Source organism: Chroicocephalus ridibundus, chromosome 20 (assembly GCF_963924245.1).
Source record: "Chroicocephalus ridibundus chromosome 20, bChrRid1.1, whole genome shotgun sequence".
NCBI classification, from domain to species: domain Eukaryota; kingdom Metazoa; phylum Chordata; class Aves; order Charadriiformes; family Laridae; genus Chroicocephalus; species Chroicocephalus ridibundus.
This window is the reverse complement of record NC_086303.1, coordinates 933,114-961,033: the sequence shown is the minus strand read 5'-3', so window position 1 is coordinate 961,033 and position 27,920 is coordinate 933,114. Positions and strand designations below refer to the sequence as shown.

Sequence of the window (27,920 nt, the reverse complement as noted above, 5' to 3'; positions counted from 1 at the left end):
CAGGAACAAGACACACATGGAAGTCACGGCTGCGTCGGTGACAGCTCACCCTCCGCTGGTGGGACTGGCTTGGCATGCTTTGCTTCTTGGCGTTATTTTCTTTTACAGGATTTTTTTTTTTTAATTTTTTTTTATTTATTTTGGGGAAAATACTCAGGGCGGCGGAGAGCACGCGGGCGATGAGTTTTGTTCGTCGCCGTCTCTGCCTCGCTGGAGAAACGCGGCCGGGACGGAGGGGCTGAGCGAGCGGGGCCGCGCTGGGCTGGAGCCATGCTGCTACTGCTACGGGGCTGCGGCTCATGCACTGCTCATGGCGCGTACAGCTACGTCTCCGTCTATTGTTCACTACACACAACTAAGGGCGGGACGGAGCGGCGGGGGGAGGGGGCGGGGAGGGGGGTCAGAGGCAGCGCAGATGGCTTTAGTATGTTGGTTATTTTTCCCTTTTTTATTTAAAAAAAAAAAAAAAAAAAAAAAAGGAAAAAATTAATTATGTGCTAAAGTCACAGTTTCTCCACCCCCGAGGCTTAAAGAGTCCGAATGGAACCAGCCGGGTGGGACCCTCGCTCCTGGTGAGACCCCGGGCGGTGCGGCGGGTGTGGGGGTATGGGGGTGCATGGGGGGGGGGGGTGTGCATGGGGGAGGTACATGGGGGGGGTGCATGGGAGGTGCATTGGGGGGGTACATGGGGCGTGCATGGGGCATGCAGGGGAGGTGCATGGGGAAGTGCATGGGGGAGGTACATGGGGGGGTGCAGGGGGGGTGCAGGGGGGCATGCATGGGGAGGTGCATGGGGAGGTGCATGGAGGGTTACACGGTGCATGCATGGTGGGGTGCATGGGGGGTGCATGGGGGGGTGCGTAGGGAGTGCATGGGGGGGTGCATGAGGAGTGCATGGGGGTGCGTGTGCACGTGGACAGTTGTGGTGCCCACCTCCGCCTGCTGCCCTGGGAGAGCCGCGGGGCCGCGCACGCTCCATGAGAGCCAGCAGGAGGATTTCAGTGCTCTTTCCGATCCCTTTGGTTTTAACCCATTCCCACATGAGGCCAACGCCCCCCCAGGTGCCCGGACAGACACCGAAATGGGACTGATTCGAGACCCCGAATCCTGCCAGCGTCCCCTGGACGAGGGGCGTCAGCCTCCCCCAGTTCCCCGTTAATTAAAAGCACCCCAAGACTTCTTCCCCTTCAGCTAAACAATGAGGGCAGGACCTCGTTTGCTGACACTGACGCATCCAGTAGGAAAAGGGACTAATTAAAGTTGGAGAAGGCCCTGCAGGGCCACTCGTTTGATGACCCACGAAGGCCCTGTGGCCCAGCGTGGCCCCGGTGCCACCTTCAATCCTGCAGCTCCAGCAGCTGGGCCGGGCCCTGGGGCATAAGCTAAATGCCACCCAGGTGGTGGTGGACGTGGTCTTTGGAGGTCTCTGGTCCAACCACCCCCACCACCAGACCACGGCTTAGCAAAACGAACCCCAGACCTCCCCCAAGGACAGAGACGTCCCTCCCTGGGGACCTGTCCCAGAGCTGCACGTCCCTCCAGGGGAAGGGGCTCGTCCCCGTGTCCAACCTGAACGCCTTGAGCTGTTTCCCATCATCTCCCCACCTCCAGCTGGGGCTGAGATGCCCTTTGGGGGCTACGGGGCTGCCGGGGTGAGCTCAGTTTCGGCCCTTTATCCCCGGGCTCGGGATGCCCTTCACTGAAGTCCCAGCCCGGGCGTTGGGTCCCCAGCGTGGTGTCCCCGATGCACGGGGCATCCCCGGCTGCCCCCAGAGCTCTGCTGCTTCGCTGCAAGGCGCCCTCGCTGAAGATGCATCGCCCTTCACTGCTTAACTCTGCCGAAACCTCCTGCAACCGAGTCCAGGAAAGCAAAGCGGAGCCGGGAGCACGAGGCTGCCGGGGGGCACAGGGCTGGGACAGTGACACCAGCTCTGGCTGTCAGTGCTCCAGTACAGACTGGGCCGAACTGGGCAGGGCTGCTGGACCCTCTCCCGATGCTCGCTTTCCAGCTCAGGTGCTTGGTCCCGCAGTGGCAGAGGTGGCCCCGAGAAGCTCTTGCCCGCTGTCAGGGACACAGATATGGCTTATACCCCCGCGGGGAGTGGGACGAGGTGGGTCCAGCAGCCAACGGCCCGGTGGGAAGCAGCAGCTTGTGGGGGTCAGGGGCTTTGGTCCCTCGTTGGCCATGGGCTCTCTCTCACCCTTCCCACCTGCATCACAGCGGTGGGGCTGGAGGTCCCCATAGATCCCTGGCTGCCCCAGGGCTGTGCTGGGGTGTCCACAGCAGGGCTGATCCCTGGGGACACATGATGGCCTTCGGGGAGGCACCTGGCACTGCTGTGGGGGGCTGCCCCCCTCCCATTTGGAGACCTCTCAGCAGAAACCTGCTTTGTGGAAGCAGCTGGAGCTACAGGTTTCAACCAAGCGTGGTGGGACACCCAGGCAAATCACCCAGAGCTGTCCTCGCCCAGCCTTTGGGGACATGACGGCCACTTGGCAGAGGTGGCAGTGGCCCACACTGCGCTGCCGTGGCGTACACATCCCACCATGTGTCTCCCCAGAGTAGAACCCCCCTGGAGCTCCCTGCGCTCAGACAGGCCCCCGTGGCCCCGGTTGCAACGCCAAGGGCTCGGCAGCCCACCACCCCGAGGTCCCTGCAAACCTCTCCCCAGAAGAAGCCAAACCTGGAGCTGGCCGAGGACACTTGGCCATCCTCAGTCCAAAACCACGGCTCTCACCTTTCCCGGACAGAGGGAGGCAGAGCAGGAGCAGGAGGCACCTGGGTCTCCCACAGAGGGTCTTCTCCACCAGTTTGATGTCCACGCAGCTGTTCACGCCCCAGGCAAGCACAGTGGGTCTGGTCATCTTGCACTATCAGGCTCCGGTATCATCTCCATGCAACATTCGACGGTTCCCCACATGAATCCAAGGGAAGGACAGTGGCAGCGATGCTGCGGGCTGGTGACGCAGCCACTGGGGAAGGTCCCAGGTGGGACCTGGAAGGGTCCAGGATGGAAGGGTCCACCTGGAAGGGATGGTGGGCGGAGGCGATAGGACATGCAGCAGAAGGGAGCGATGCTGAAGAACGAAAAGAACCATCTGTGTCTTTAACCTCTTCCCCGGAAGCTATTGGGACTGTCTGGAAACCCTTCCACAGCCATCAAAGGGTATTTCAGCTTAAAACAGAACATAAAAAACAAAACCAAAGGTTGCGTAACTGAGGTATCAGTAGCTCTGGGTCACTTCGACTGTCCGCAGTGCCGTGCCGCATTGGCCGGCAACTCTTCCTATTTGTTTTTCCCGAGAGCTGCGTCTACTTCTTCCTCTGGCTTCAGCGAGTGCCACTGGGCAATGGGCCGCCGGGGGTTGGCCAGCATGTCGGACCAGTGCCGCAGCTCTGTGCCAGTGGAGTTGCAGCCTGTGAAGATCTTGCCGATGGCTTCGTTCTTCCCCAGCTTGTCATAGTCCAGCACTGTGATGACCACTTGCACTTTCTAAAGGAGGAAACCTTCTTTAGAGGGGTGAAAAGGCGCAGAGGCCAGGACTGCTCCACAGCCTCCATGCTGTCCCCAGCTGTGGGGTGGCTCAGCAGGGCACCCCAGGGATCCCCCAAGGCTGAGCCCTACCATGGCCAATTTTGGGGAAGGGTCCCCTCCATGCCCATAACTTCCTCCACTTCCTTCCCCAAGGACGCCCAGGCCTGCAGAGCCACGGTGAGGGCCCAGCTCATCCTGACGTGGCCACCTGGGAATGGTCACCACAGGGTGGTGTGGGGCTGGGCAAGAGCTGTGAGCTGCAGGACTTGATGGGGCTGGGCTGGGGCAAGGGGCAGATGCTAGGGATAGGAGAGGACATGGAGGGGCAGAAGGCACCTACCAATGGTCCAAAATGCCCCAAGGACTACGGGGGCTCCCTGCTCTGACTCGGGTGAACACTGTAGGACCAGGAGCAGAGGAAAGCCCCATTCCAGCTGTGATCCTGGTTGGGGTTGTATCTCCCATGGGTGCTGCCCAGCCTCCCACCTCTGCCCCTGCACCAGCCGCCCTCAGCATCAGCCCAGGCCCAGGTTAGGGCTGGACATATATCACGGGTGACCAGACCAGGAGCTTGGCAGGAGACGCTCAGGCTGCTGGGAAGGCTGGGACATGGGCTCGGGCGTCTGTAGGACTTCTCCCATCGCCCCCACCCTGCCTGCCTCCCAGGGGAGTCATCGGACAAACCTGTATCTGCTCAAAGGGGATCTCAAAGCTGAAGGACTCATTGAAGTAGGGGTTCAGGGTCTTCTTCTTGACTGTGGTCTTCTTCTTCTTCAACCTCTTGCCATTCTGCAGCAGGTGGATCTTCACGTAGGGATCTAGGGGGGACAGGAGGGTGCATCAGCCAGGGCTGACATGCCCAGGGGACACCATCAGCCTGGTCTCAGGAGAAGTCTCAGCCTAGGATGAGGTGCACCATGTTGTAAAGAATAAAGGTGCTCCAAGTTTTGTGGATGGAGGCCAAAGCAAAAATATTTGGGCTGCAGAGGATTTGTGGGAGCAACTGGCCAAGGGATGGAGCTCCTCTGCATCCGCTGGGTCCCCTTGTTGGAGGGCTGGGGACAGTGGAGTGATACCAGTTGGTGCTGGCCTGTCACCCCGTTTTCTGGAGCAGGACACCCCAGCAATAAAGCTGAACCCTTCCAGCCATGCAGGTGCTACTCTTCTCCTGGTTAAGGCAGGTCTGGAGAGAGTTGAGGGTCCTTGGGCAGAGCCTTCATCCCTGGGATGGAGTTGGGAAGACACTTCTGGAATAAAACACGCCATCGACCACGGTCCTTGGCCCCATGTTGAGAAGGAGCAAGACCAGGAGCAAATGGCAGAGGACCATTTTCACCACCCAGGTCCTGCAGCATTCTGGCCCTGGACACAGTAGCAGACCAAATTAAATATGTCCCTCCTAAAGGTCAGGGGGCTCATCCCATCCCCATCCCTCCTCACCCCCAGCCAGACCTTGGGCTGCCTCCAGTGCGGGAGGTCCCAGACACTGGAGGGGTCTTCCTCGAGCTCTGCCAGACTGAAGGCCCCAGTGTCCTTCCCCAACAAAGGATGCTGAGAGACACAAACTGGGGCAGGAGGAGAATGTCCACGAGCCAACACCCACCTGAGAGACCCCCAACATCCATCTTCTTCAGGTTCTTGGCCTCCAGGATGCAGACAGTGAGTTTCCCGGCCGTGGGCACGTAGCGGAGGGAGATGCAGATATCTCCTAGCTTCTCTGGCTGCCAGGCAGAGCAGGGAGCAGATATCAGAGCCTTGCCAATGCCTCATACCACAGCGTCGGTACATGATCCCACAGGCAGGTCCCCCCAAACCCTGCTCATCCTTCGATGCAGGCACGAGCTGGCACCCTGTGCACCAGCTGATCTGATCACCTGGGGCTGGGGCGGGCCAGTCCCAGCGCAGCACCCAGGCTTTTATACTCTTTGGTTTTGTTACTGAAAGGCTTTTGCACGGGGGAACAACAGGGGCAGATCCTGCCCCGCGGTCAGGCTCAGGACACGCGTGGGATTCAGGTGGAACCCCACAGCAATAGCCATGCACTGGGGGATGGCCACTCCATGGTCACCCCACATCTCAACCCCCATGGCCAAGGGTTTCAGCTGGCCAAGGGCCCCGCGCCAGCCCCGCTCTCACCTCCTCCTTCTCACCACTCTGCAGGTCCCGCTCTCACCTCCTCCTTCTCACCACTCTGCAGGTCCCGCCACTCCTCAATGGGCTGGCCCAGGTCCACCGTGTTCATGGGCACCTTCACCTCGCCGATGATGTCGTGCTTGGAGAAGCGATCGAAGTCGTAGATGGCCATCACCAGCGTCTTCCCACCCAGTTCCTGGTAGGGGACCTGCACAAAAAGGGCCACTGGGCTGGCAACGGGCTCAGAGGAGCCCAAGCCACGACCACCCACTCCCAGCAGCAAGGGTCAAAGTACGGGACCAGGACACAGTCAAGGGGAAAGACGGGAGTGGGAGACAAGGTCCCACGTTGTTGGTAGGGGGCTCACCTTGAAGGTGAAGGTCTCGTTGAAGGCAGGGTTGAGTGTCTTCTTCTGCACTTTGGTCTCATACTTTTTCTTCTTGTCAGGAAGCAGGAACACCTTGACGTATGGGTCTGAGGTGCCACCCATGTCCAAAGCTGGCAGTTCAGCAGCCTGGAGGATCCCCACTGTCAGCTGGAGGGGGGAGAGGGGTGTCTTCAGTGAGATGGCCCAGCTATGTGCTGTAGTTGCCAAGGGCTTGTCTCCAGCCCAACATGGAGCAGGACTCCCCATGGCACAGCACCCAGCTCCCCCCTCCCTCCCACGCTACCCAGGTCCAACAGGGAGACTCCTCTTCTCAAATACCCTCCGTGGGCAAACCCCACTCCCCCGTCTCCTCAGCCGAGCCCCAGCGCCTCCATCACCTGGTTCGCCTGGAAATCATAGTCCAGTGAGAACTGCAGCTTGCCCAGGTTCTCTGGCTCCTTCTCCTCCTCCTCACCTTCCCCCTCCGTCAGACCCGTCTCTGCATCATCGTCATCCTGTTGATCCTGCAACAGCAGCAGAGGTGCCCAGATCAGCAGCAGGGCGACAGCCCAGCGTCTGCGTCCCCGCACTGATGGGGACCTCTGGCACCCCAACCCTACTGGTATCTCAAGCCCTGGGTTCTCCCCATGAGGGGCAAGGAGACAACCTGCACTGGGGATGCAAAGCACCAGTAGAGCAGCCCTGGGGTGGCCCCGGCTCTGCCCACAACCACGCAGCTGCTGGGAAGCCGGGTGGCCCCCGGCTGCTCCGTGCTGGTCTGGCCGAGATGGCGTGGAAGCTGCCTCGGGGCGCTGGGACGCAGGGTCAGCTCCAGTGGGGAGAGGTTTAGTGTTTCTATGGGGGGGCTGCATGGAAGCAACCTACTGCAAAGGGTGCAGAGATACGCTACCCCCCCCAGTCCGCGCTTGGGGGAGCGCTGCAGCCGGTGCTAAGGCCTTAGCAGGGCCATTTTATTAACACTGTAATAGAGATCCAACCTAATTCTCCTATGCCGAAGGCAAATCCACCCCTCTCCATGCCTCTCCAAGCCATGGTCCATGGCGTGGGAGCCCCATCTCCTCATCACCTCTCTGACGTGTCCCCAGGTCCCCTGTCCCACCCTGGAAGCAGTCAATGGAGAAGTAGGTTCATGGTGGCACCTACCGTGGAGGGCGTCCCGGGACGGGGAGGGAACACGCAGACAAGGCAGCAGGGAGGGAAGACGGCAGGAGCAGTGGGAGGGAAGAGAGTCACGTTACAGAGAGCACTGACAAGGACCCATGGTGAGGTGGGGAATCGGGGTTTGTACAGCCCCGTCGAGCCCCAGGGGATGGCAGCCCTCGCCCTCCACAGGGAATCCCACCCCACATCTCCCACCACCACGGGGGCGTGCAGACGGGCAGGTAGGACGGAGCATCGCCGCTCAGCCCCCACCGCTCCAGCCCTGCCTGCATGCCCGTGGTGCCCACGCTGCTCTGAAGAGCAGGAACGGACACCCAAAATCTCCTGCCCCTCCAAACGGCCCTGGGTTGGGCTGATGAACTGAAATGGCCGGGATCACCCCAAACTCGCTGGGGCCTCCTTCCTGCTGTCCCCTCCTGGCCCCCCAGGACACTCCATGCACTAGAACCTGACACTTGAGCACTGGCTTTTTGGGGACCTCCCCCCAAACCGGTGGGGGTTTTGGCCTGGGGGTCCTCCCCTCTCTGCTGAAGGCACAGAGAAATGAGAGGGGAACTCAGAGGAAGGCAAGGAGACACAACACCCAGGTGAAGCATCAGTCGATCCAGGGCAGCCTGAGCCAGGTCCCACCCAGACCACCAGGCGCTGGGAGAGGACAGTGCTGCTCTCTCAGCTCCAGGCTCCCGTCTGCACTGCCCCATCGCAGGATCCTGGTGGCTCCATCCGCCTCTGCTGCCTGAGCTACGAGTGCCCTGACATGGTTTGTAACTCAACCGGAGGGATTGTCCTACACCACAAGGCCAAGCAGTCCAGAAGGACGTCACCTGATTGCCTGACTTCATGTCCTTCATGTTCATGGCATTCTTCATGCCTTTGCCCTTCTCTTTCTTGTTCTTCTTCTTCTTGCAGCAGCACTTCTTGCAGATGCAGAAGCAGCAGGTGAGGATGAGGAGTCCAGCTACCACCGCGATAGCGATGAGGGCCCAGGGTGGCACTGCAGGCAAAAGCCGGTATCATCATTAGCCCCACAGCTCCCTCCCAGCCCCAGCCACCCCACCGCCTTGTCCCACAAGCTGCACTGGGACTGGAGCAGTGGTGGGGTCATGAGGAGAGTAATACCTGGACAAGGAGGCAGCTACTCACGGGGGATCTTGTTGAGCTCATTCATGAACTTGTCCCTCAGCTTGGTGAACATGTCCTCCTTGCTCTCGCCTGGCCCCGCAGCCTCGGTGGAGTTCTCCATCGTGGCCACGGGCATCGTGGTGGCCGTGGCCTCCGGGGCCATCATGGACGCTTGCTTGAATGTCATGATGGGTCAGGGGCTCCCTGAAACACAACGACGCCTTGGTGGTTACCCAGGTCCCTGCTGCCCCCACCCCTCCCCATGCCCAGGCTGCATCCCTGAGCGGGGATGTCTGCACCGAGGGCAACATCTGCCCCGCAAGCAGGGCTACAGCAGGGCGCTTGATCTGCTAGAGGGGCGTAGAGCCCAGTGGTCATGAAGGACGTGAGGGATCAGACACCTAGATTCCCTCACGGGTGATAGGGAGTGCAGTTGACCCCCACGTTGCCTGACCCTTGAGACCTCCAAAGGCACTGGGAGCATCACCCAGCATCATGTCAACGCTGGTGCCAGCTCAGAGCCTCCTGCGGACATTGAGCACGTTCGTAGGGGCAGGTTTGCCTGGCGAGGGCCCATGGGATGAGGGAAGGGGTGTTTGCATCCCCAGGAGAGATGAGCGAGGTTTGTTTGGACAAAGCCAGCACCAACCCACCCCACCCCCTCGCCTCCCCCTTTTCTCAAGCAGGGACCCATCAGACACCAGAAGACCCAACACATGGCAGCAGCCAGACCTTGCTCTATGCAGGGACCCAGCGCCAGGGTGGGACCCTCAGGACTTGCTCCCAGACCTGGGAGAGCTTCCAAGGGTGTGAACGGGAGAGGAGCAGCACACTGCTCTTCCTCCAGCCCCAGGGAGCTCTTGCAGGGCACATTTTGAGGATGGATGAAAGCAGGGAAGGGGCAGCTCTACAGGGTCTGAAGGGTCAGCAGGGTCTGAAGCCCCCCCCACTAAGGACGGGGACACCCACCCCACAGTCCAGCAGATGTGGCGTTTGCTCCTGCAAACAAAACTGGTGCAAAGTGCCTCCACAACCCAGCTCCAGCCCCAGAGTGCCTCGACGACCCTGCTCCAGCCCCAAAATGCCTCCACAACCCAGCTCCAACACCAAAGTGCTACCTCGACCGAGCTCTGGACCCAAAGTACTTCCATGACCCAGCTCTGGACCTCTCAAAGTGCGTCTCTAACCCAGCAGAAGGCAAGATTGCAAAGGGAAGATCAGAGTAGGCAAGAAGCCAAGGTAATTAATGGTGTTGGTGGGTTTAAAGAAGATAAAAGGCTACCCAGAGGGAGAAGCAAACAGCTGAGCAGGAGTGCAGGTAACCAAGGAAGGAGTTTCTGGGGACACGTGAGCTCCAGCATGGGAGGAACCCCCTTTCCTGCAGCTCTTCTCCCCTCTCAGTGAAGCCTCCTCGCCTGGAGCATCGTTCCCCGGCACCGGCTGCTCCTCCAACCTTCCCACAGCAGCGGAAAAGGAGTGTTCTCGCCTCAAAAAGTCGGCCAGAGAGACCTGGGGGTTTCCTGCCCCGAAGTGTCTCTGCTGTGCCGTCTCCAGCTGCCTCTGGGGTGAATCGTGCACTGAGTTACCCAGTGCTCAGCTCCGCGCCCACACACCTTCCTCCTGTGCTGCTGCTGGCGGGGGGACGTGAGGGGGGAGGAGAGCGGTGGGGGGCTGGGGGGACCCCATGCGAGGCAGAGGCCACCCTTCTCACACCAGAACGGGCTAATTACGTGACTCCCACCCCACCAAGGTCCTTGCCACCAGTGCAGGCTTCACCACCCCAACGTCTCCGCTTACAAAGAGCTGCAGATAACAATGTCACGGCGAAGTTTCCAGCTGCTGGTGGCATCTGGTTGACTTAAAAACCAGGCTGGTGGCAGATCCTGCTCCCTGGGGGAAAGGTCCCCGGCCCCACACTGGACCCCCAGCACCCCAGCCCCAGGAGCTGGGCTGTGGCGTGACCCACAGCATCCCAGCACCACAGGCTAGCCGGGAGCATCACCCCTCCTTTCATCCTCCATCCCTTCCACCCACAGCGTTTGCACTGGGAATACACAAAGTTACAGCAAACAGAGAAGCATCCGTCCCCGGCGCGGCTGGGAGCAGCAGGACCCCCCAGCAGCTGCGCAGGGGCCAGGGTGGCTGGAGAACCCCCTTTGCTGGCTCATGGAGGGGTTCATCAAGCTGGGAGACATCCCAAACTGGGAGTAAAACCTGGCGTGATCTCCTTTAGGATTAACGTCCTGGAGGCAGAGCTGCTGGGATCCATCCCGGCCAGGCAGAGGGAAGAGACGCAGTAAATAACCCTTCAGCGGGGGGTAGCTTGGGGCTAGTCTTTATCTGATTTGGGGCCCTTTTTGGGGGGGTTCTTCCTGGGTTTTGAAACCCTGCGTGTGTTTTCCACGGCCATGCAGATGAGAAACTCACTTTAAAAGCGCGAGGAGTGACCCCAGGTTGTGCGTTTTGTCTGCAACGGGCACAAAACACCTATTTATTGTAAATGCACCAATTCCTGTAAATCAGAGCCCAAATTGCAACAGCAAAGGCAACACTCAGCCGGAAAACATTCCCGATGCCCGTCAACGGAGGTTCTGAAGACGCTGCCCCGCGAGCCCACACCACCCCCGAGCCTCCCCAGGAGCCAGACCCTGGCATCAAGCAGCTACGGGATGCACCGATTACTCCCTTTCCCCATGTCTTTAACGAGCCTGGCACCTTCCTGATGCCACAAAAGCTTTGTGCAAGGCAGGAGGCAAAACAAGCAAACCCCAAAGACGTGATTTTGGTCAAGCTGTCATGCTTTAGGGGACCTGGGCCAGGAATTTTGGTTGCCTGAGGTTATCAACTGGCAGCTTGGCTGGGGCACAGAAGAAAGAACGGTCCAGAAAATGCCATCCCCGGGTGAGTCCCACAGCCCCGTCCCCCCGCGTCGGGGCAGGAGGGCGGCAGAGGATCAGTGCTCACACTCACACAGCGCAGCAGGGAGGGGACGGAGACGTGACCTTGTCACACAGGACGTGAAGATGGTTGGAGGAGACCATCTCAGTATCTTCCTGGAGGTTCTTTCAAGCCTACCAGGTTTTTCTGGCAGTCACCTCCATGTCACAGCCACAAAGGTTTCGGGCGGGCGGTGGGGTCTGGTCCTGCTCTGGGCCCATGGTGGATGAAGGACTTTGATGGCAGCAGAAGGGATTCATTCAGGAGTGACTCATCTCGACTGGGTACCTCCTGTAGCCCAGCCAAAGAGGATGCCCAGGGCTTTCGCTGTGGTATGGGCTGGGTCCCCAGAGGCCACTGCAGGGTTCCTCCACCCAAGGCAATGCCAGATCCCTGCCTGACCTCAGGCCTCACATGCAGGACACGGTAATTCAGAGGATGCACACGCTGAGGTCCTGGACCTCAGGAGCATCCCTCTTCCCCAGCCTACAGCTCTGAGACCAGCACAGACCACAGTCACCAGCCCCCACGGTGGATTTATCCATCTTGGACATCTCTGCAAGTCAACCTGCTTGGACCTGCTTCCCATGGAGCACTCCCAAACACGCTGAGCATCTAAGAGGCTCTCCACGCTCCATCAACTCCTTCTCCTGCCCTTGGACTTCGGATGTGGCCACCTTCACGCCCCATGGAGCGACTGCGGCCGCTGCAAACACCAGAATCAGCATCACACGATGCAGCAGCCAGCTCCCCGTAACTCAGTGGTGGATGGCACTGGGGAGCTGGAGCAAGATGCTGGAGGTGCCCCACAGCCACCACGTCCTGCTCTGGGTGAATCAGGAGCTGCTGATTTAACCCCTTGCCCCATGGAGAGTTATTTAATCCAGAGGGCTACAAGGGCTCCCCAAAGCTTCCCAGCAGCCAAGGACACCCGACCTTCTTTCATTTTTCACCTGTCTCCTGGAGCCACTGTCGACGCCTAAGGGCCAACCGGTACTGGGAGGTACTGGGAGCTGCAGGCATCCTTCCAAGATGGCCTGTTGGGAAGACGGGGTTGGCATGGGGCCCCTTTTTATGGGGTGACAGGGACAGGGACAGGGACGGGATGCTGTCCCTTGCTTGCCACGTGGACAGCAGCTCCCCACAGCCGCCTTCGACCCATAAAACCACCCCTTGGACGGCGTTTTTCCCCTCGTGGGGCAGCCAGAGCATTTCCAAGCTGGGGCCTTGCTACGAGAAGAGCAACGCGAGGGGGTTTTTCCCCGTCCGGGCGCTGAGGTTTGCTAGGAGGAAGGCAAAGCTGCCGGGAGGAGCCGCAGGCAGGCGGCAGATGCTGCCTGGAGCAGCCTGGACACTTTCCAGCTCGCTGCAGGCGAAGCAGCGTTTTTGCAACGCTCGCTCCCTGACCTGACCTGTATTTCTGTGCAAAAGGCAAGCTCTGCCAAAGCGGGACGGCGGCAAGCTCCGCAGGCGGCTGGGCTTGGGAAGAAGACGGCCAGGCAGGGCTGAGCACCCTCGGGGCAGGGGGGGTGATGCCGCCTGTCCCAAGCCCCCAGCCCCACGCACCTGCACCCAAGAGCTGCAGGGCAGCGGTTTTGCAGGGCCCCCGGGCACAGGGCAATGCCCCCTCCAGCCCCCCAGGTGCGAGATCCTGCACCCCATATCGGGGGCAGGTTGAGTCCTGGCTCTGCCCTGCGCCAACAGACACAGGGTGGGGGGGGGGTGTCCAGGCCACAGGCCACTGACACCCTGCAGCTCCCCTGGGTGGGCACCAAGGAGCAGGGCTGCAAAGCAAAGACGCTAGCGGGGACCCCAGGGGAGCACCCTGCCGCGGCGCAGCCCATGGCACCCGCTTTGCACCCAAACGTGCGGTACAGGGTGGGCAGCGCCAAGCGCAGGGCACCCGGCCAGGCAAGGCCCCCCCACCTCAACACCCGCCTTGGGGCGGGGGGGGGGTGCGTCTGCAAATCACAGAATCACACAGAATCCCAGACTGGCCGGGGTGGGAAGGGACCTCCGGGGATCACCCAGTCCCACCCCCTGCCAGAGCAGGGTCACCCAGAGCAGGTGGCACAGGAACGCGTCCAGGCGGGGTTGGGATGTCTCCAGAGACGGAGACTCCACCACCTCTCTGGGCAGCCTGTGCCAGGGCTCTGCCACCCTCAGAGTGAAGAAGTTCCTCCTCATGTTGAGATGGAACTTCCCATGGTCAAGTTTGTGCCCGTTGCCCCTTGTCCTGTCCCCGGGCACCACTGAGAAGAGCCTGGCCCCATCCTCCTGACACCCCCCCTTTCAGTATTTATCAGACGTCTTTTTTCCAGACTGAAGAGACCCAAATCTCTCAGCCTTTCTTCATCAGAGATGAGATGTTCCAGTCCCCTCAGCATCTTGGTGGCCCTTTGCTGTCCCCTCTCCAGCAGTTCCCCGTCCTTTTGGAACCGGGGAGCCCAGAACTGGCCCCAGTGCTCCAGCTGTGGCCTCCCCAGGGCAGAGCCGAGGGGGAGGATGAACCTCCCTCCACCTGCTGGCCACACTCTTCTTGATGCGCCCAGGATGCCATTGGCCTTCTTGGCCACCAGGGCACATCGCTGGCTCATGGGCACCCTGTTGTCCCCCAGGACTCCCAGGACTCTTTCCACAGCAGGTCACCCCCAACCTTAGACGTTGAATGCTTAAGGTCTGAACCGCCGTGGGGCTCGGGCCCGTCTCCCGGCCTGGCCTTGAGCCCTGTGTTTGCCCCGCTCAGGAGCTCGGGCAGGACAAACCCGACGCAGAGACGCGGGCGCTGGTGCCACGTCTCGGAGCCTTTGTCCCACGTGAGGTTTCCATGGAGCACCCGCGCGTTCGTGCGCCTGCACGTGCACGTTTGCCACGCAAACCCCTGCAGGCTGGGGCCGGGGGGGGGGGTGGGCACCGAGACAGCGTGTCCCCGCTCTCAGTGCCGCCGCGAGCAGCTGCTGATTGATTTCTTGAAATAATTTATAGCACAATAAGGAAAAACCCTCCCAGCAGGCGCGGGAGCCCCGGGCGGCAGGGGGGATGCGGGGGGACGAGCCATGGAGGGGACGAGCTGTGGAGGGGATGGCGGCGGTGCAGGCACTCGGCAGGGGGAAACGAGGATTTGGGGGGTATCTGGGGGGCTTTAGGGTGCTGCCCAGGGCGGGTGGGGGGAAGTGGGGGGGGGCTCAGCAGTGTCAGATCTTGATACGGTGGCTATTTTTGAACAAGGCAAGCTAATTAGCAGCATTAATTGTTCTGTCACCTGCCCCAGCAGCCCGCATGCTCACCAGGTGCTGGTGGAGCTGGGGACGGGGGGGGGGAAACTGAGGCACGGGAGGGGATGGGGGGGCGGGGCACAGGCTCATGGGGATCTTGTTGCTGCCCCCCTGCCTGGGTCCCCTGGAGCCCCATGGGATGCTGCAGCCCCCACCATGGGGATGGGGCGGGGGGGGTCCGATCCTGCTGCCCACATGAGGGCCCAGGGCTGTGCAGTGTGGGGCAGGGTGGGGGGTGCCGTGGGGCAGGGCCCTGGGGAGCAGCCAGGGTGCAGCACATGGGACAGGGGGGCAGGCAGTGGGTCCTTGGGCCCCCTCACCCCCCAGTCCCCCATCCCCACTGTGTCACCGCCCCACTGGGTGTCCTTGGTCACATCCCCCGTCCCCTGCCACACACTGCAGATACAAGGGGAGGGAAAGCCCAGGCCCTCGGCTGTGGGTGCAAAGCCACTTCCAGCCCCACGGAGCAGATTCCCAGGCGTCCCAGCACCCTGTCCCCGTCTGGGCGCCCTGACCCTGCCCGACACCCAGCCAGGTCACCCCGGTGGAGCCGGGAGGGCGTTGGGGTGGCCGAGCGCTGCGGGGCCCTGGGCCGGCGGCACTGCAATGCAGTCCTGCTCGGGCTCCACTTGCCGTTTTTTTTTTTTTTTTCCTTCTTCTGCAATTTTTCTTTTTTTTTTTTTTCTTTTTTTTTTTTTTTCCTCCCCTCCTTTTTGGAAGCCGTGGCAGCCGCTGGCGGGGCTGGGGCGGCTGCCGGAGCCTGGCTGGAGGTGGGACGGGAGCTGGGCTCCCCGTTGTCCCCATCGACCCCCCAAACCCTGCTCGGCCGCCCCCGCCGAGGCCATTCACTGCGTTTCCTCCGGTGCTTGAAGTTTCCCCTTTATCCCTCCACTGGTTTGGAGCTGCCCCCACCACCCCCGACATCCCTCCACCAAGACCCCAGTGTTTTAAGGACAGAAAGAAATAAAGACTGATATAAATAACCATCTCTATCAGTCCTTGGCCCAAGAACAAGCGTGGGTAAAGGCATCAGCAATAAACACCGGCTGGGAAGGGGAGTGTGCTGGCTGGGGAGGGGGGTCTCACCACCCCCTCCTGCCCTGCCGACCCCCGGGGACCCCCCAGCTCCTCCCCGGGCAGCAGCACCCATCAGGGCACGGCAGGACCCACCCCGCACCCTCCAAAACAGCCGGGAGCTCCCCACGGAGCAGCACAGGGTGGGCTTCACCCGTGCAGCCGCTGCCGAGACCCCAGCGGGGGGGGGAGGACCCCCCCACCCCCACCCCATCGGAGCATCACCCATGCACCCAAATTACACTGCCCCTGCTATGTGGTGTCCCCACAGCCCCCCGGGTGCCACCCGCAGACCCCTGGGCATTATCCTGCACCCCGCACCGCCTTGCTCGTGACCCCTGCACCCCCCCCCCAACCCATCACCCCCCCGGTGCGTTTCCCCCCAGAGCCCCTAACGCATCTCCCCCTGCACCCCCCGCCTCACCCTGCACCCTGCAGTGCAGTACCCCAAATCCACCGCTGCAGCCCCCCCCCCACATCCCACAGGACACTATCCTGCCCCATCCGCAGCTTCCCAGACCCCCTAACACACCACCCAGACCCCCCCCCCCAGCGCACACTCCTGCATGAGCCATCGCCCCCCAGGCCCCCTGATACATCCCCCCTGCACCCCGCGATGCATTGCCCCCCAGCTGGTGGCCCCCCCAGCTGTGAACATCTGGCCTGGAAGGAGCCAGCCCCACCCCCCCCGCCCAGGCTCACCTCCCCCATCACCACCGAAATCCTACCCTGACCCCCCCCTTGCTATTAGAGCCCTTATGAGCTGCACTGAGCTCAAAACGAGCCCCATCGCTTTGGCCCTTGCTGGTGTAAACCCCTCTGGCTCCATCGCCCTTGCAGGGGTTCTGCTGATTTACACCTGGGCGGGGGGCGGGGGCGGGGGGGGAGCTGGCTCCCACTCAACCGTGCTCCGAAGGGATGAACCCACTCCCCTGGTTACACATAATGAACAGCCGGGCTGGGGTTCGTTTGCCGGCAGCACCCCGAGGTCTGGCGGGATGACGATCCCAGGCTGGAGCCGGCGATCCCATCTCCATCCATCCCCGTATCGGGAAAAGCGGTTTTATCCCTTTCACGAGCCCTTCATCCCTCCTCCTCCTCCTCCTCCTCCTGCAAAAGGCTCTGTCCCAGAGACCACCCCCACCCCAGGCTGCCGCGGCACCCGGCACCTCCCGTAAGCCAAAAAACTTTGGGTTTTCCCCGTTTGGCTGAGCATGGCGGGTACCGGGTTCCTCCGCCTCGGCGCCCACCGACGGGACAGGCCGGGAGACGGCGGGAGCTCAGAGGGTTTTTAGGGTTTATTTGTTGTCATCGGGGGGCGTTTCGGGGCACCAGGCAGGGAGAAGCGGGGTGTGCAGAGGAGCCATGGGGGTGGGTCTCTCCCCCCACCCCCGCCACCAGCAAATCACCCCTGCTGGGGTACGCAAACCAGCCGGATCAAATGGGGAAAACACCAAGGTTTGCACTGTCTTAAAAAGAAATATAAAAGCATTCGAGCACCTGGATTTCCCCCCGGAGTCCTCGGGACCCCACTCCCCCAGCCCCCCCTTGCGCTCCTGCCTTCATCGGCCAGGATGTTTGGTGAAGGACCAGACCCAGGAGGGGACTCTGGGGACGCAGGGCAGGACTGGGATGTCCCTGGCCACCGCAGCGCCCGGGCTAGCCCAGCGCTCCCCGGCGTGGGATTTCGGGGAACCAGCTGCTGGAAACTCCCCCCCGCCCCCCCCTCCTCCGCGGGGGCGGCTTTGGCAGCCAAAAGCTCTCCCCGTCGGGGAGGCGAAGCCCGCTGTGATGACGGAGGGCAGAAAGCGGCAACAAATCAAGATTAATGAGGCTGAGGCAGCAATTAGCGGCAGCAGCCGCTGGCAGAGCACCAGGCAGGGCCATGGGCAGGCGGGTAAGGGGGGGCCCGACCCGGGGGGGCCCGACCCCCGGCTCTCCCAGCCCAGGGCGCTGCGTGCTGGCTTGTCCAGGGGAGATCCCGATCTGGGGGGGAAGCTCGTTAGTTAACGAAGGGGTGCTGCCATCGTGGGCCCGGAGCAACGAGTTATCACTCCTTTATGGGATGGCAAAGCCGGGGCTGTGCTGTGAGTCATCCTACCGGGACGGAGACGTGGGGACCCCCAGCCCCCCGCGAACGTCAGCTTTGGGAGCTGATGCCAAAACCCGCACCCCCCGTCCCCCGCCAGTGCTCGGGCTCGGATAACCAGTAATGAAAATCCCAAACTGGTCCCAAAGGGAAGCCCCTTCCCACCCCAGTGTCGGCAGAAAGCCTGGGCACTACGGAGCCGGCACGCTCCAGTAATACATCCCGGGGGCAAGCGGGGATTTCGGGGTACAGCTGCGATGTTTGGCAGTGCCCCAGCCAGATCTCGATGCCGGCAGCTCTTTTGGTGCCCAGGAACGGCGACACAAGGGCTGGGGAGGGAGATGCCATCTCTGCCGGACCCGAAGCCTGTGCGTCCTTTTGCACAACTCAAGACCCCCCCCGACACCCCCCTGCTTTTGGGACCGGCATGTCCGGCGTCAGACACGGAGGGGACATGGGTTTCAGCTCACAGCAATGAGATAGGAGACTAATTACGGCAAAAATATGACTTGGCTTCTAAAGGTCATTTAATTACCAGAGAGTTTCTGGGCAGGGATGTGGGGAGGCTCAGGGAGACGGAGGGATCGGGTGGAGGGAGAGGAGGGGAGCCGAGGAGGGGGACGCTGCAGGACCCCAGTGCCAAGGGGCTCTGACACCACCCAGCCCAGCGAACCCCAGCCCGTTCCCCTTCCTCCGCCCGGCACAAACCCGCAATCACCCCGTTGGCGGCGCCGGATCAGATCCTCCAGCAGCAGCACCTGCAGCGCTTTCCCCCCGGAGCCCCCTGCTGCTGACACCCCCCTCCTGATTTACGCTGCTGAGGGCGAGGGGAGTTTCTGCTCCTCCAGCCTTGCACTTTTCCGGGAAGGATATTGGCACCGGGCTGGGAAAGGGGGGCCGGCAGCAGCACGGGGAGGGCATGTGATGGAGTGAGGATGCTCCAGTAGCGGCAAGTGGGATCACGAGACGGGAGCTGCCGAGACATGGCCCACACAGACCCACACTCCCCTCTCCCCCCACCCGAATACGAGCAGGCGCCGTTGGCCAGACATCCCCCCCCCAGCCCTCGCAGCCCGAACGATGCATCGCTGCCGGCCCGCCGAGGGAAACTGAGGCACGGGGTGAACCACACCGTCCCTCCCAGCCCAGAGCTGTGCCGGGACCCTGCCACTCTGCCGCTGCCTGGGCTGATGACACAGCCGCCAGCGCCACCGGCACCCACAGTGCTGCTCACCGTCCTGCCCGTCGGGCTCCGACGGCATCTCCGGGTGGGGATCAGAGCCGGCCTGCACCCTCCCTTCCCGCCGACACACCCCCGCGAGCTCTGCTCGCTGCCTCTCAGCACCAGCCAGCACCCAGCTCGTCTAATTAAAAATAATGATGTGCTGGGGCTCGGCAGCCCCGACCGCAGGCCCTTCCCCGGGAGATGAGCAATTCGGGGCAGGAGGGGAGAGCACCACACCGGAGAATTACTTGAATCCTGTAAAAATTTGATGAGCTGCCCGGCCGATGGAGAGCACATCTCCTGCACGCCCCCGCAGCCCCGCTCTGCCACGGGGCCACCTCCGGGTCCCCACCGTCGCCCCGCGCTGGAGGCACTGGGCTCCCTGCAAACGGGCAGGGCCAGGGACCCCATGATGAGCTCCTGCCCCCGGCCTCAAGGAAGGGGACCCAGCCCCAAGCTCAGGGGGGCTGGCTTGTAAAATGAAAAATCAAATAATAAATGCAAGGACCGGCTGTTTTAGAAGCTGGTGCTTGCCTTTGACAGAGGACTTGCTCTTGTGTCACAGCAGCTGCGTTATTTACAGCAAAACCAAGAGACATCTAACAGTTAAATGCAGTCTTAAAGGTAGCCTTCATCCATCATTCCGGTACCAGATTAATGGTTTCTGGTGCTCCCAACTCAAAACTCCTGGCTCCCGCTGCCGGAAGGCTGTGCCGAGCACTGCCGCGGCTCCCACCGGCCCAGCTGTGCCAGCTGGACGGCTAAAGGCCAATGGACCCCCGGGGCTGGGCGTGCAATGAGCTGGGGAGGGGGCGATCCCACCCCGCCCCCCTGCCCGGCTCCCAGCATCTCCCCCCCGCAGCAGCATCACCCCAGCGCGGCGCCTGCCCGGCAGCCAGGCACCCCGCCATGTTCCAGGGTCCCCCCTCGGCGCTGGTGGGTGCCCCCCCAAAGCGTCGTGCCCACCTGGGGCTGCTGGCGGAGCCACCGGGTTTACCCCTCCCCAGGGACGCTTCCCCGCACGGGGACCGCCGCTGGCACCCACCGGCGTCAGGGTGCTGGGTCAGACACCTCGGGGTTTTCTGTGCCTCTGTAAAACCAGGACAGCACCCAGGCGAGACGGGGGAAGAGGCGAGTGACGGCACGCGATGCCCGCGCCTGCTCCAGCGGGGAGGGGGGGCCCGCGGCCGGGCGCTCCGAGCCTTGCCTGGCACCCATGGGTGCTGCTCCCCGCCTTCCCCAGGGGGTCAGGCCCCGACTGTCCCTCGCCGCCGGCGTCGCTGCTGCCCCAGCAGTGAAGGAAGGACACGAGGAGGCTGGAAGTGGGGCTGGTGCCAGGGTTCCCGCGGGAGCTGGGGCAGGTGCTGCGGCAGCCGCTCCCCGACCACCCAACCAGCGTTTCGGTGCCAGCAGCGAAGGGGACAGCGAGCGCCTTCTCTTCCCTCCCCAGTACGGCTCGCAGCTTCCCACTTTCGTCTGGTGCTGCTGCAATGCTGCCGAGACCCCACAGAAGGCAGCCGCCCTGATAATTAGCTGGGAAGCAAACGAGAGATCGCGCCAAGGTATCTGCTTGTACAGCCGCAGAGCTTGGCACCAGCGGAGGCCAAGGTCCCCCTCGCCTTGGGCGCGCGGGGAGCAGCCTGTGGCCTCTCCAGCCCGTGGTGTGGCGGCATAAGCGCAGAGCCGAGGAGGGGACAGGCCACCCATGTCCTTCCTACCCACGGGGAGGCTGCAGCAGCTCCGCCGGGGACGGGGCTGCAGGCACTGCTCGCCATCGGCACTTCATCCAGGGGCTTTCGGCACGTGCCACGTGCTGCCACAGCACCCATGGCCAAGGCATCTGGAGACGCTGGAGAGCGCGGTCCCTTGAGCCGTGGGGACGCAGCCGTCCCCGAGGACACCAGAGCATCCCGTATGGTGGCGGCCGCCGCAGCCGAGTCACGGCGAAGCGCCGGGCTCACCCCAAGCACAGCCAGCGCCGGCAGCCCACCCTTGGCACGCAGAGCTGCAAATGGCCAAAAAGCCTCCCAACAAAAAGGGGACAGGCGCCGGCCGGTGCCCAGCCTGCTCCCCAGCGCCGACGATGCCATGGTGGCCGTGCCTCGCTCCGCCAGGGAGACCAGCGCAGCTAAATAGGGCAACAGACGGTGACGGGCTGAGTTATCCTGGCACTTCGAAGGCACCACATGGCTGAGAGCGTCCGCATCCTGCTCGGCCGGGTTGGCACCGCTCTGCCGGCAACGCTGCCCTGCGGCCGGCACTCCCCGGCGATGGCCCCGTGCAACGGCGATGGTTCCTGATCAATATTGGGGGGAGAAAAAAGAAGCCAGACAAGCTCCTGGGGCAGAGCCAGAAGCTGCTCCAGGAGAGAGCTGAGATGAGGAGGATCGATTTGAGACGGGAGACAGGGGAGCGCACGCCCCTGCGCTACTCCCGAGCTAAACGAACGCGGGCTAAACGAGCAAACGTGAGCCACGAGGTGCCATTTCCAGGGGTGAGGCTCCATGTCGGGCTACAGCCCCCCCCAAGATCCCCAGGGCACACAGCCAAGCCCAAGGCGGTGACGGGCCAGTGTCAGAAATCCAGAAAACTGGCTCCAGTGATGCCCGACCTTCAGCGTCTCCCTCTCCCCCACCAGCTGGGGCTCAGTCCCCAGGGACCGGCTGCCTCCGGGAGCGATGTTGGCGGCTGCTTGCCCAGCTCCAAGGCGCAGAGAGCCCCAGAGGCAGAGTACAGCTCTGCGTCCCCAGGGCCCCTGGTGGCATTTGGGGTGAGAAAGGGGACGGTGGAGGCACGATGATGATGCCATCAGTGGGGATGCAGCACCGCACCAGTCCAGGGGGGTTTAATCATGGCAGGAAGCACCACCAAGGCCAGGACACCAGGAACTGACTCCCACGGATAAACCTTGTGCAGCCGGAGAAAAGCCACCGCGAGAGGGGGGAGCCCAGCCCCGGCGATGGGCACAGCCCCCCGGGCACCACAGCGGGGTCTGCTCCTCCCCGGCCCCTCCCAGCTCTCTCCCTGCATTGCTCCAGGCGTTTCGGGGGCACAAGCACAACGGCGCATGCTTTTGGGACTGCACAGAGGAGCTGCTCTGCCAGTGCATCCCGGCTATTCCACCCGGAATAACCCGCAGAGCCCCCCTGCCTGGGGAGCTACAAAACACCCTGTCCAGCACCCACTGCCGCACCGGCACTGGCAGCTGTTGCCCCCCCGCCAAGGGTCCCCCATGGCCAGGGCCCCCAGACCAGAGGGCGTCCATGATGCCCTCAGGCAGCACAAACCCGCGCTGAGCCTGGCACCGCGGTTCATTGCGGCACGAGGCAGTGGCTGCGCCAGGCTGCTGGCAGCGACGCCGGGCTCGCGCGTGGGCGGCAGCGGGCACACGCCGGCGCCTTCGCCCCGCACCCACCCCGCTCTCCCCGACCCCGTAACTCCCCTGGGAGCAGAGCGAGACAGCGTCAGAGCCCCACAGGGCATCCATGTGCTTGTAAATCCCCGCACGGCATGGAAATCTGGGGGCATTTTCCACCTTGAATCCTCTGCTCCAGGCCGATGGGAGCAGCGGTGCTGCCTTAGGGATCTCCGGTCCCAGTCACATCCCCGGGGACATCCCGTGTCCCGCAGGAGGAGGTGGGAACCGTCTCCTCCAGCACACGGTGACGCTGCCAAGCAGTTGGGAGGCTGGTCCCAGCTCCCGGGGGGGCTTTGGCAGAAGGGGTTCAGCGTGAGGCATCACAGCGGGGTCACAGGCAGTGAGGGTCGCCTCGACCCACGCCAGCGCTGCCGGAGCACCGGCTGCCGGATCAGCTCTGCCGACCCCAAACCAGCATCTCGGGCATCCCCGCTGCCTGCAGACACTCACCCATCCCCGTGGCTTCAGTCCGGCCCCAGAGCAGCTCGCCGGGCCCCCCAGCAGCGGGATGATCCCCCAGGCCACCCCCAGCTCAGGGGCTGGACGTGCCCAAGCGCAGCACCACGTCTGCCCCCAGCCCCCACCTCCACCTCGTGCCACAAGCATCCGCTTTGCTCCCGGCTTCCCTGTATCCCTTGGGGATGCAGCGGCCCAGAGCCCACATCTGCTGCACCTTTGCAGGGTTGGGAAGAGCCAGGGAGCAAGAAACACCCCAAATTAATTAAAACACACCAGCTTTCCTTAAGATGCACGAGGTGAAGGACCCCCCCAACGGCACCAGGAGCCCCTTCCAGGCAGGTGGGGCCGCAGATGCCCAACTGCCGGCGCTCAGCAGGGATGGATCTGGTGCAGTCGGACAATTGCCTGCGCCAGGAGAGCAGGGTGCTGCCAGGCAGCAGCGATTTGGCAGAGCCCGGCATGGCTGCATGCACTGCCGGAGCCGCGGTTCCCCCCTCCCAAAGCATGGAGGTTGCAGCACCGGCAGAGCCACCGGAGCTCTGCCAGCCTCCGACCCCGCCATCAGACCGGCATCGTATCCAGGGGCACCGTGATCCCTCCTCCAGGCACCGGAGCAAGTGAAGCATCGCTCGACTTCCAGCACGTGGGACCAGGACGTGGCAGCCCCGAGCTCGGCGGGGGCTGGCACCCCGCACCCAGGGCTGGCAGGGAGGGGCCAGCACCATCCCCGGCTGTAAGATCACACAGGTACAGGGCATCTCGGATTCCAGCCACACGCTGCCTAATTTATTGTTTAATTAATAAATGGGGAATTATGCCGAGTTTATCCAATACTTTTTGGACACATGATGTTATCAAAATCCCATTACTGACGAAGGAAGGCATGAAGAGCAAAATTAGCTTTGGCATCTGAAACGCTTCAGTCGATGCGATAACACAATTATTAGGGCTAATAATCAAAGAGCACTTTGGGGAAAAGGTGGGCTCCGGCGGGAGCTGAGCCGAGGGCAGCTGCAGCGGGTGCGGGGACGAGCTGGGGAAGAGCCGGGCTTTCACCTGGGAGGAAAAGGCCGACTGCAGCCAAGGGCAAAAGCACTTTGCCAGACTGCACTTACCGGCGGCTCCAGATATTGGCACAGGCAGAGCGTCGGTGGCCGCCGGGCTGAGAGGAGCACAGGCAGGCACAGCGCCGAGCTCCGCTGCCAGGGGCAGGGAAGAGGGAAAGGGGAAAAAAAAAATAGATGGGTTGAAAACCAGCGGGCGCTGGGTCCCGTCTATTTGCTTTGGGCATCGATCCTGCTGGAGGACACCACGGCCGCCGGCTCGCAGCTCTCCTGCGCAGCCCCGGGCAGGAGAAACTCAAGTCATAATTAGGAGCCGCAGTCACCCGGCTCCCGGAGCTGGGCCTTGGCCAAAACCAGCGTGAGCCGGAGGAAGGGCCCCGTTCCCACCCGTCGGCGGGTAGCAGGAGTCCCGGCACGCTTCGGTGGCCTTTAGCTCAAACCCAGTGACTGTCCCCAGGGCTCAGGGAACAGGACGCGGCTCCCCCGGGAGCAGCCGGCAGCAAATGTTACCGCTGCACCATCCCACCAGGCATGGCTCCGCGCGGGCAACTCGCCGGCAGAAAGGCAGCTGATCCACAACCCCCCCTCCCCAACCACAGAGAGAAGGAGATACACGTATATATAAGGATAGACACGTATATATAAGGATAGACACACATATATTCACGTGTCCTCCCTCCTGCCGTGGCTCTGCGGTGCCGGGTGCTGCGCGGCAGAGGGGTGCCGGCGGCGATGCAGCGCAGCCGATGCTGGCTCACTGCTGCTGCTACCATCGGGCTAACGGGCGGCGAGGGACACGTCCTTGCCCTGCAGAATCGAGGGCACTGGGGCTTCGGGCCAGCTCCTGGCAAACGGGGCACTAGCACTCGCCACAGGGGGTTGGGAGAGCCGGGCTCAGTGACGGGTGATCGGGCAAGGTCAGACCCACGTCGGCGCTTCCCCAGCTGCACGAAGGGGACAGGGCATCGCTCCGAGAGGGCTTTGAGGTTCGGGGGCGGGGGGTGTTTGACTGGATGGTGCTTTTCCCAAGCGGCACAGGTGACGTCCCACTGCCACTGGCGGCCTCAATGACCTTGGGTGCATCACCTCCCCCGTGCCCCGCGCTCCCCCAGCACACAGACCACCACAAGCCACGCTTCTTCCCACCACGATACTCTGTCCAAAAGCACCCAAGTGCAGCGAAGGCGCAGAGCAACCCAAGGTTGCCCCGGGGCTCCGGCAGCCCCCGGCAGCTTGCGGCCAAGGCGCTGCGCTAGTGAGGAATAATGCAGCAGGCAGGAGACGACTCCTGCCGGTGGCTGCGCTCCCGTACAGCGTGCACAGGAGTGACATCGCTGCAGCAGCACCTCGGCGCACAATAAATGAGAGCCTTCGCTCCAGGACTGAAGTTTTCGCTGCTGCAGAGGAGCAGGCGGGGAGTCCTTCAGCGCCCTGCAGCCACCACGGCGCAGGGGGACTCTGCTGCCAGACACCCTGCAGCGGGTGACGTCCCGCAGCTGGTGACACCCTGCAGCGGATGTCACCCCGCAACACCCACTGCCCTGGCCACCCTCACCTGGGGGACAGGCGAGCGCTGCGCCGAGGAGCGCCCGGTGCAGAGGGACACACAGAGGTACCACCATAGTTGGGGACCACGAAGTGATGCATGACACAGACTCATGTGTTCCCCCCCTCCCCGTGCCACAGTCACCTTGCAATATTGCCTGTCCCCTGCCCAATTTGCAGAGCTCTGTCGGGATCACTCCCGCCCTTCTTTAAAAGTAGGCTGCAGGGGAGCCGCGAGGTGCTGGGCACGGCTCCGACGCAGCGGCGGGTGCAGAGGCTGCGGCACCCCAACACCGATGCCCCCGGCTCCGGAGTGAGCCCCTCCTCGCCCCTGCACCCCGACAGCACGCAGCAAGCGCCAGAAGTGAAGGAGGATCCCGGGGCTTGCTGCAGCCACGGTGGGGAAATTCAGTCTGGGGAAGGGACTGGCTGGAGCTGGCTCCCAGCCAGGCCGCTACGGAGAAGCCGCCGGTGCAGCGGGGCCTGCGGCCGCCCACGGCTGGAGCCATGCCGCTTCCACCGGTTTCCAGCACCGGGGCGCGTTCCCCGCACTGCACCGGGGACAGCCCCGCGCCCCCGGCCACCCCCCAGGGCCAAAACCCCAAGGGCACCCGCGGGCGGGCGCAGGCAGGGATGCGGAGCTGGAGCATCCCTCGGCGCCCAGAGGGCACCTTTGACCCGGCGGCTCGGCTCTGCGCCGCGGGGGGCGGGGGGGAGTCCCACGCCCCCGGGGGGGGTCCCTGCCAGCTCCGCAGCCCCCCGCACTCGCGGCTGCACCCACCTGCGGCCCCCCAGGCTCTGTCCCCAGCTGCCTCCGGGGCGCAGCCCCCCACGGGCAGCCCCGGGCACCGCGCCCCGGCGGTGGCCTCCACGGGCAGCGCCGGCCCCCGCCCCGCTCCCGGCACCGGGACACGGCGGGGAGGTCGCCCCCGGCCGAGCCAGCAGCGCCCCGCCGCTCCCACCCCCCTCCGCACCCGGGGACGGACGGACGCACCTCGGGGCAGCGGCGGCGCCGGCAAGGGCTCCGGGACGGGAGGGCGACCGCGTCCCGCAGAGCCCGCACCGCTGCGGCAGCGCGGAGAAACTTCGGCGGGAGTGCGGGCGGGCACTTACCGGGCGGGGCGGCGGGACCGGCGGGCGCGGGGCGGGGCGGCGGGACCGGCGGGCGGTGCGGGACCGGCGGTGGGAGCGGAGCGGTGGGTGCGGGGCGGCGGCCGGGGCGGTGCGGGCGGTGCTGCCGGAGCGGAGCGGGCGGTGCGGTGCCGCCGGGGCGGTCGGTGCGGTCGGTGCGGGGCGGGCGCTGCGGCAGCCCCGGCCCCTCCGGGCTCGCGTGCGGCGGCTCCGCGCAGCTCCACCCCCCCCCCACGGCCCCGCCCCCGGCCCCGCCCCCCGCGGGGACTCCACGGGGGTCCCCCCGCAGCATCACCCCGCACCTCGGCGGGGCCCCCGCGCCACCGACCGCACCTCGTCCCGCGCCTCACACCAGGCTCCTCACCACCCCTCACCGCGCACTGGTCACCCCTCAAAGCTGCCATTCGTCACCCCGCACCCGTCGTCCCCCCGCAGTCACCTCGCACCGGTCACCTCGCACCGGTCACCCCTCACGGGGGTTACCTCAGACCAGTCACCTCACACAGGTCACACCTTATCGGTCACCCTGCGCCAGTGACCTCCCACCCATCGCTTCACACTGGTCACCTCTCACTGGTTGCCCCTCATCGATCATCTCGCACCCGTCACCTCCTGCTGGTCACCTCACACTGCTCACCCCTCAGCAGTCACCTTCAGCCGGTCACCTCCCGTCGGTCCCCTCCCACCCATCCCCTCGCACTGGTCACCCCTCGGTCACCTCACACCTGTCACCTCGCACCAGTCACCTCAACGCCGGTCAGCCCCCGTCAGTAGTGTCACTCCTGTCACCTCCCACTGGTCATCTCTTGTTGGTCACCTCACCCTGTGCTGGTCACACCACTCACCTCTTGCCAGTGACCTTGCACAGGTCACCTCGCACCTGTCACCCCACACCCGCCATGGAGACCCGGAGCCATGACCGTGTCCCCACCACTGCCACAGGAGAGTGGGGTGGTGGTGGGTGAGCAGTGCCACCCCCACCGTGCCACCCCCACCATGCCACCCCCAGATCCAGAGGGCTCCTGGGAACCCGTCCTTCAATTTTGGGCCAAAACAGCAAGAAAAAGCCAATTCTTTGTGCGACGTCAAGAGAGGAGCCCTGGTGGGGCGCAGAGGCGGCGGCTGGTTTGCCCTTGCTGTGGGGTCCCTGTCCCCATTAGCTGGGGACCCTGGGGCACCCGTTGCTCCCTGCAGCTGAGCAGGGGACAGGGACCCCTGTGACCACCCAAACCTACCCCAGGAGGGGTCCCCCACCTCCACCCCAGTAGTGCCCAGCCCCGGTGTCGCAGACGGGATACCCGAGCCACCCCAGGACGTGACAGGCTGCTCCAGACAGAGCCACCGTCGGATGGGACCGGTGTCC

The 27,920-nt window shown here is 63.5% G+C and overlaps 1 protein-coding gene across 2 annotated transcripts; it reads right to left on the bottom strand.

Moving 5' to 3' along the window:
• Window positions 1–111: 111 nt before the first annotated feature.
• On the bottom strand, window positions 112–26,718 carry SYT2 (synaptotagmin 2). Of its 2 annotated transcripts, none has more exons than XM_063356729.1 (9): window positions 26,540–26,718; window positions 8,362–8,544; window positions 8,043–8,212; window positions 6,435–6,551; window positions 6,037–6,204; window positions 5,710–5,877; window positions 5,140–5,257; window positions 4,221–4,354; window positions 112–3,494 (listed from the first exon to the last, which is right to left on the bottom strand). In XM_063356729.1, exons 2-9 carry the CDS (start codon window positions 8,525–8,527, stop codon window positions 3,288–3,290), a joined length of 1,248 nt encoding a protein of 415 aa, XP_063212799.1. In that variant the 5' UTR covers window positions 8,528–8,544; window positions 26,540–26,718; the 3' UTR covers window positions 112–3,287. The 2 variants fall into 2 exon arrangements, with proteins under 2 accessions (XP_063212799.1, XP_063212800.1); XM_063356730.1 differs by lacking the exon at window positions 26,540–26,718 and adding an exon at window positions 26,421–26,512.
• Between the last annotated feature and the right edge of the window lie 1,202 nt (window positions 26,719–27,920).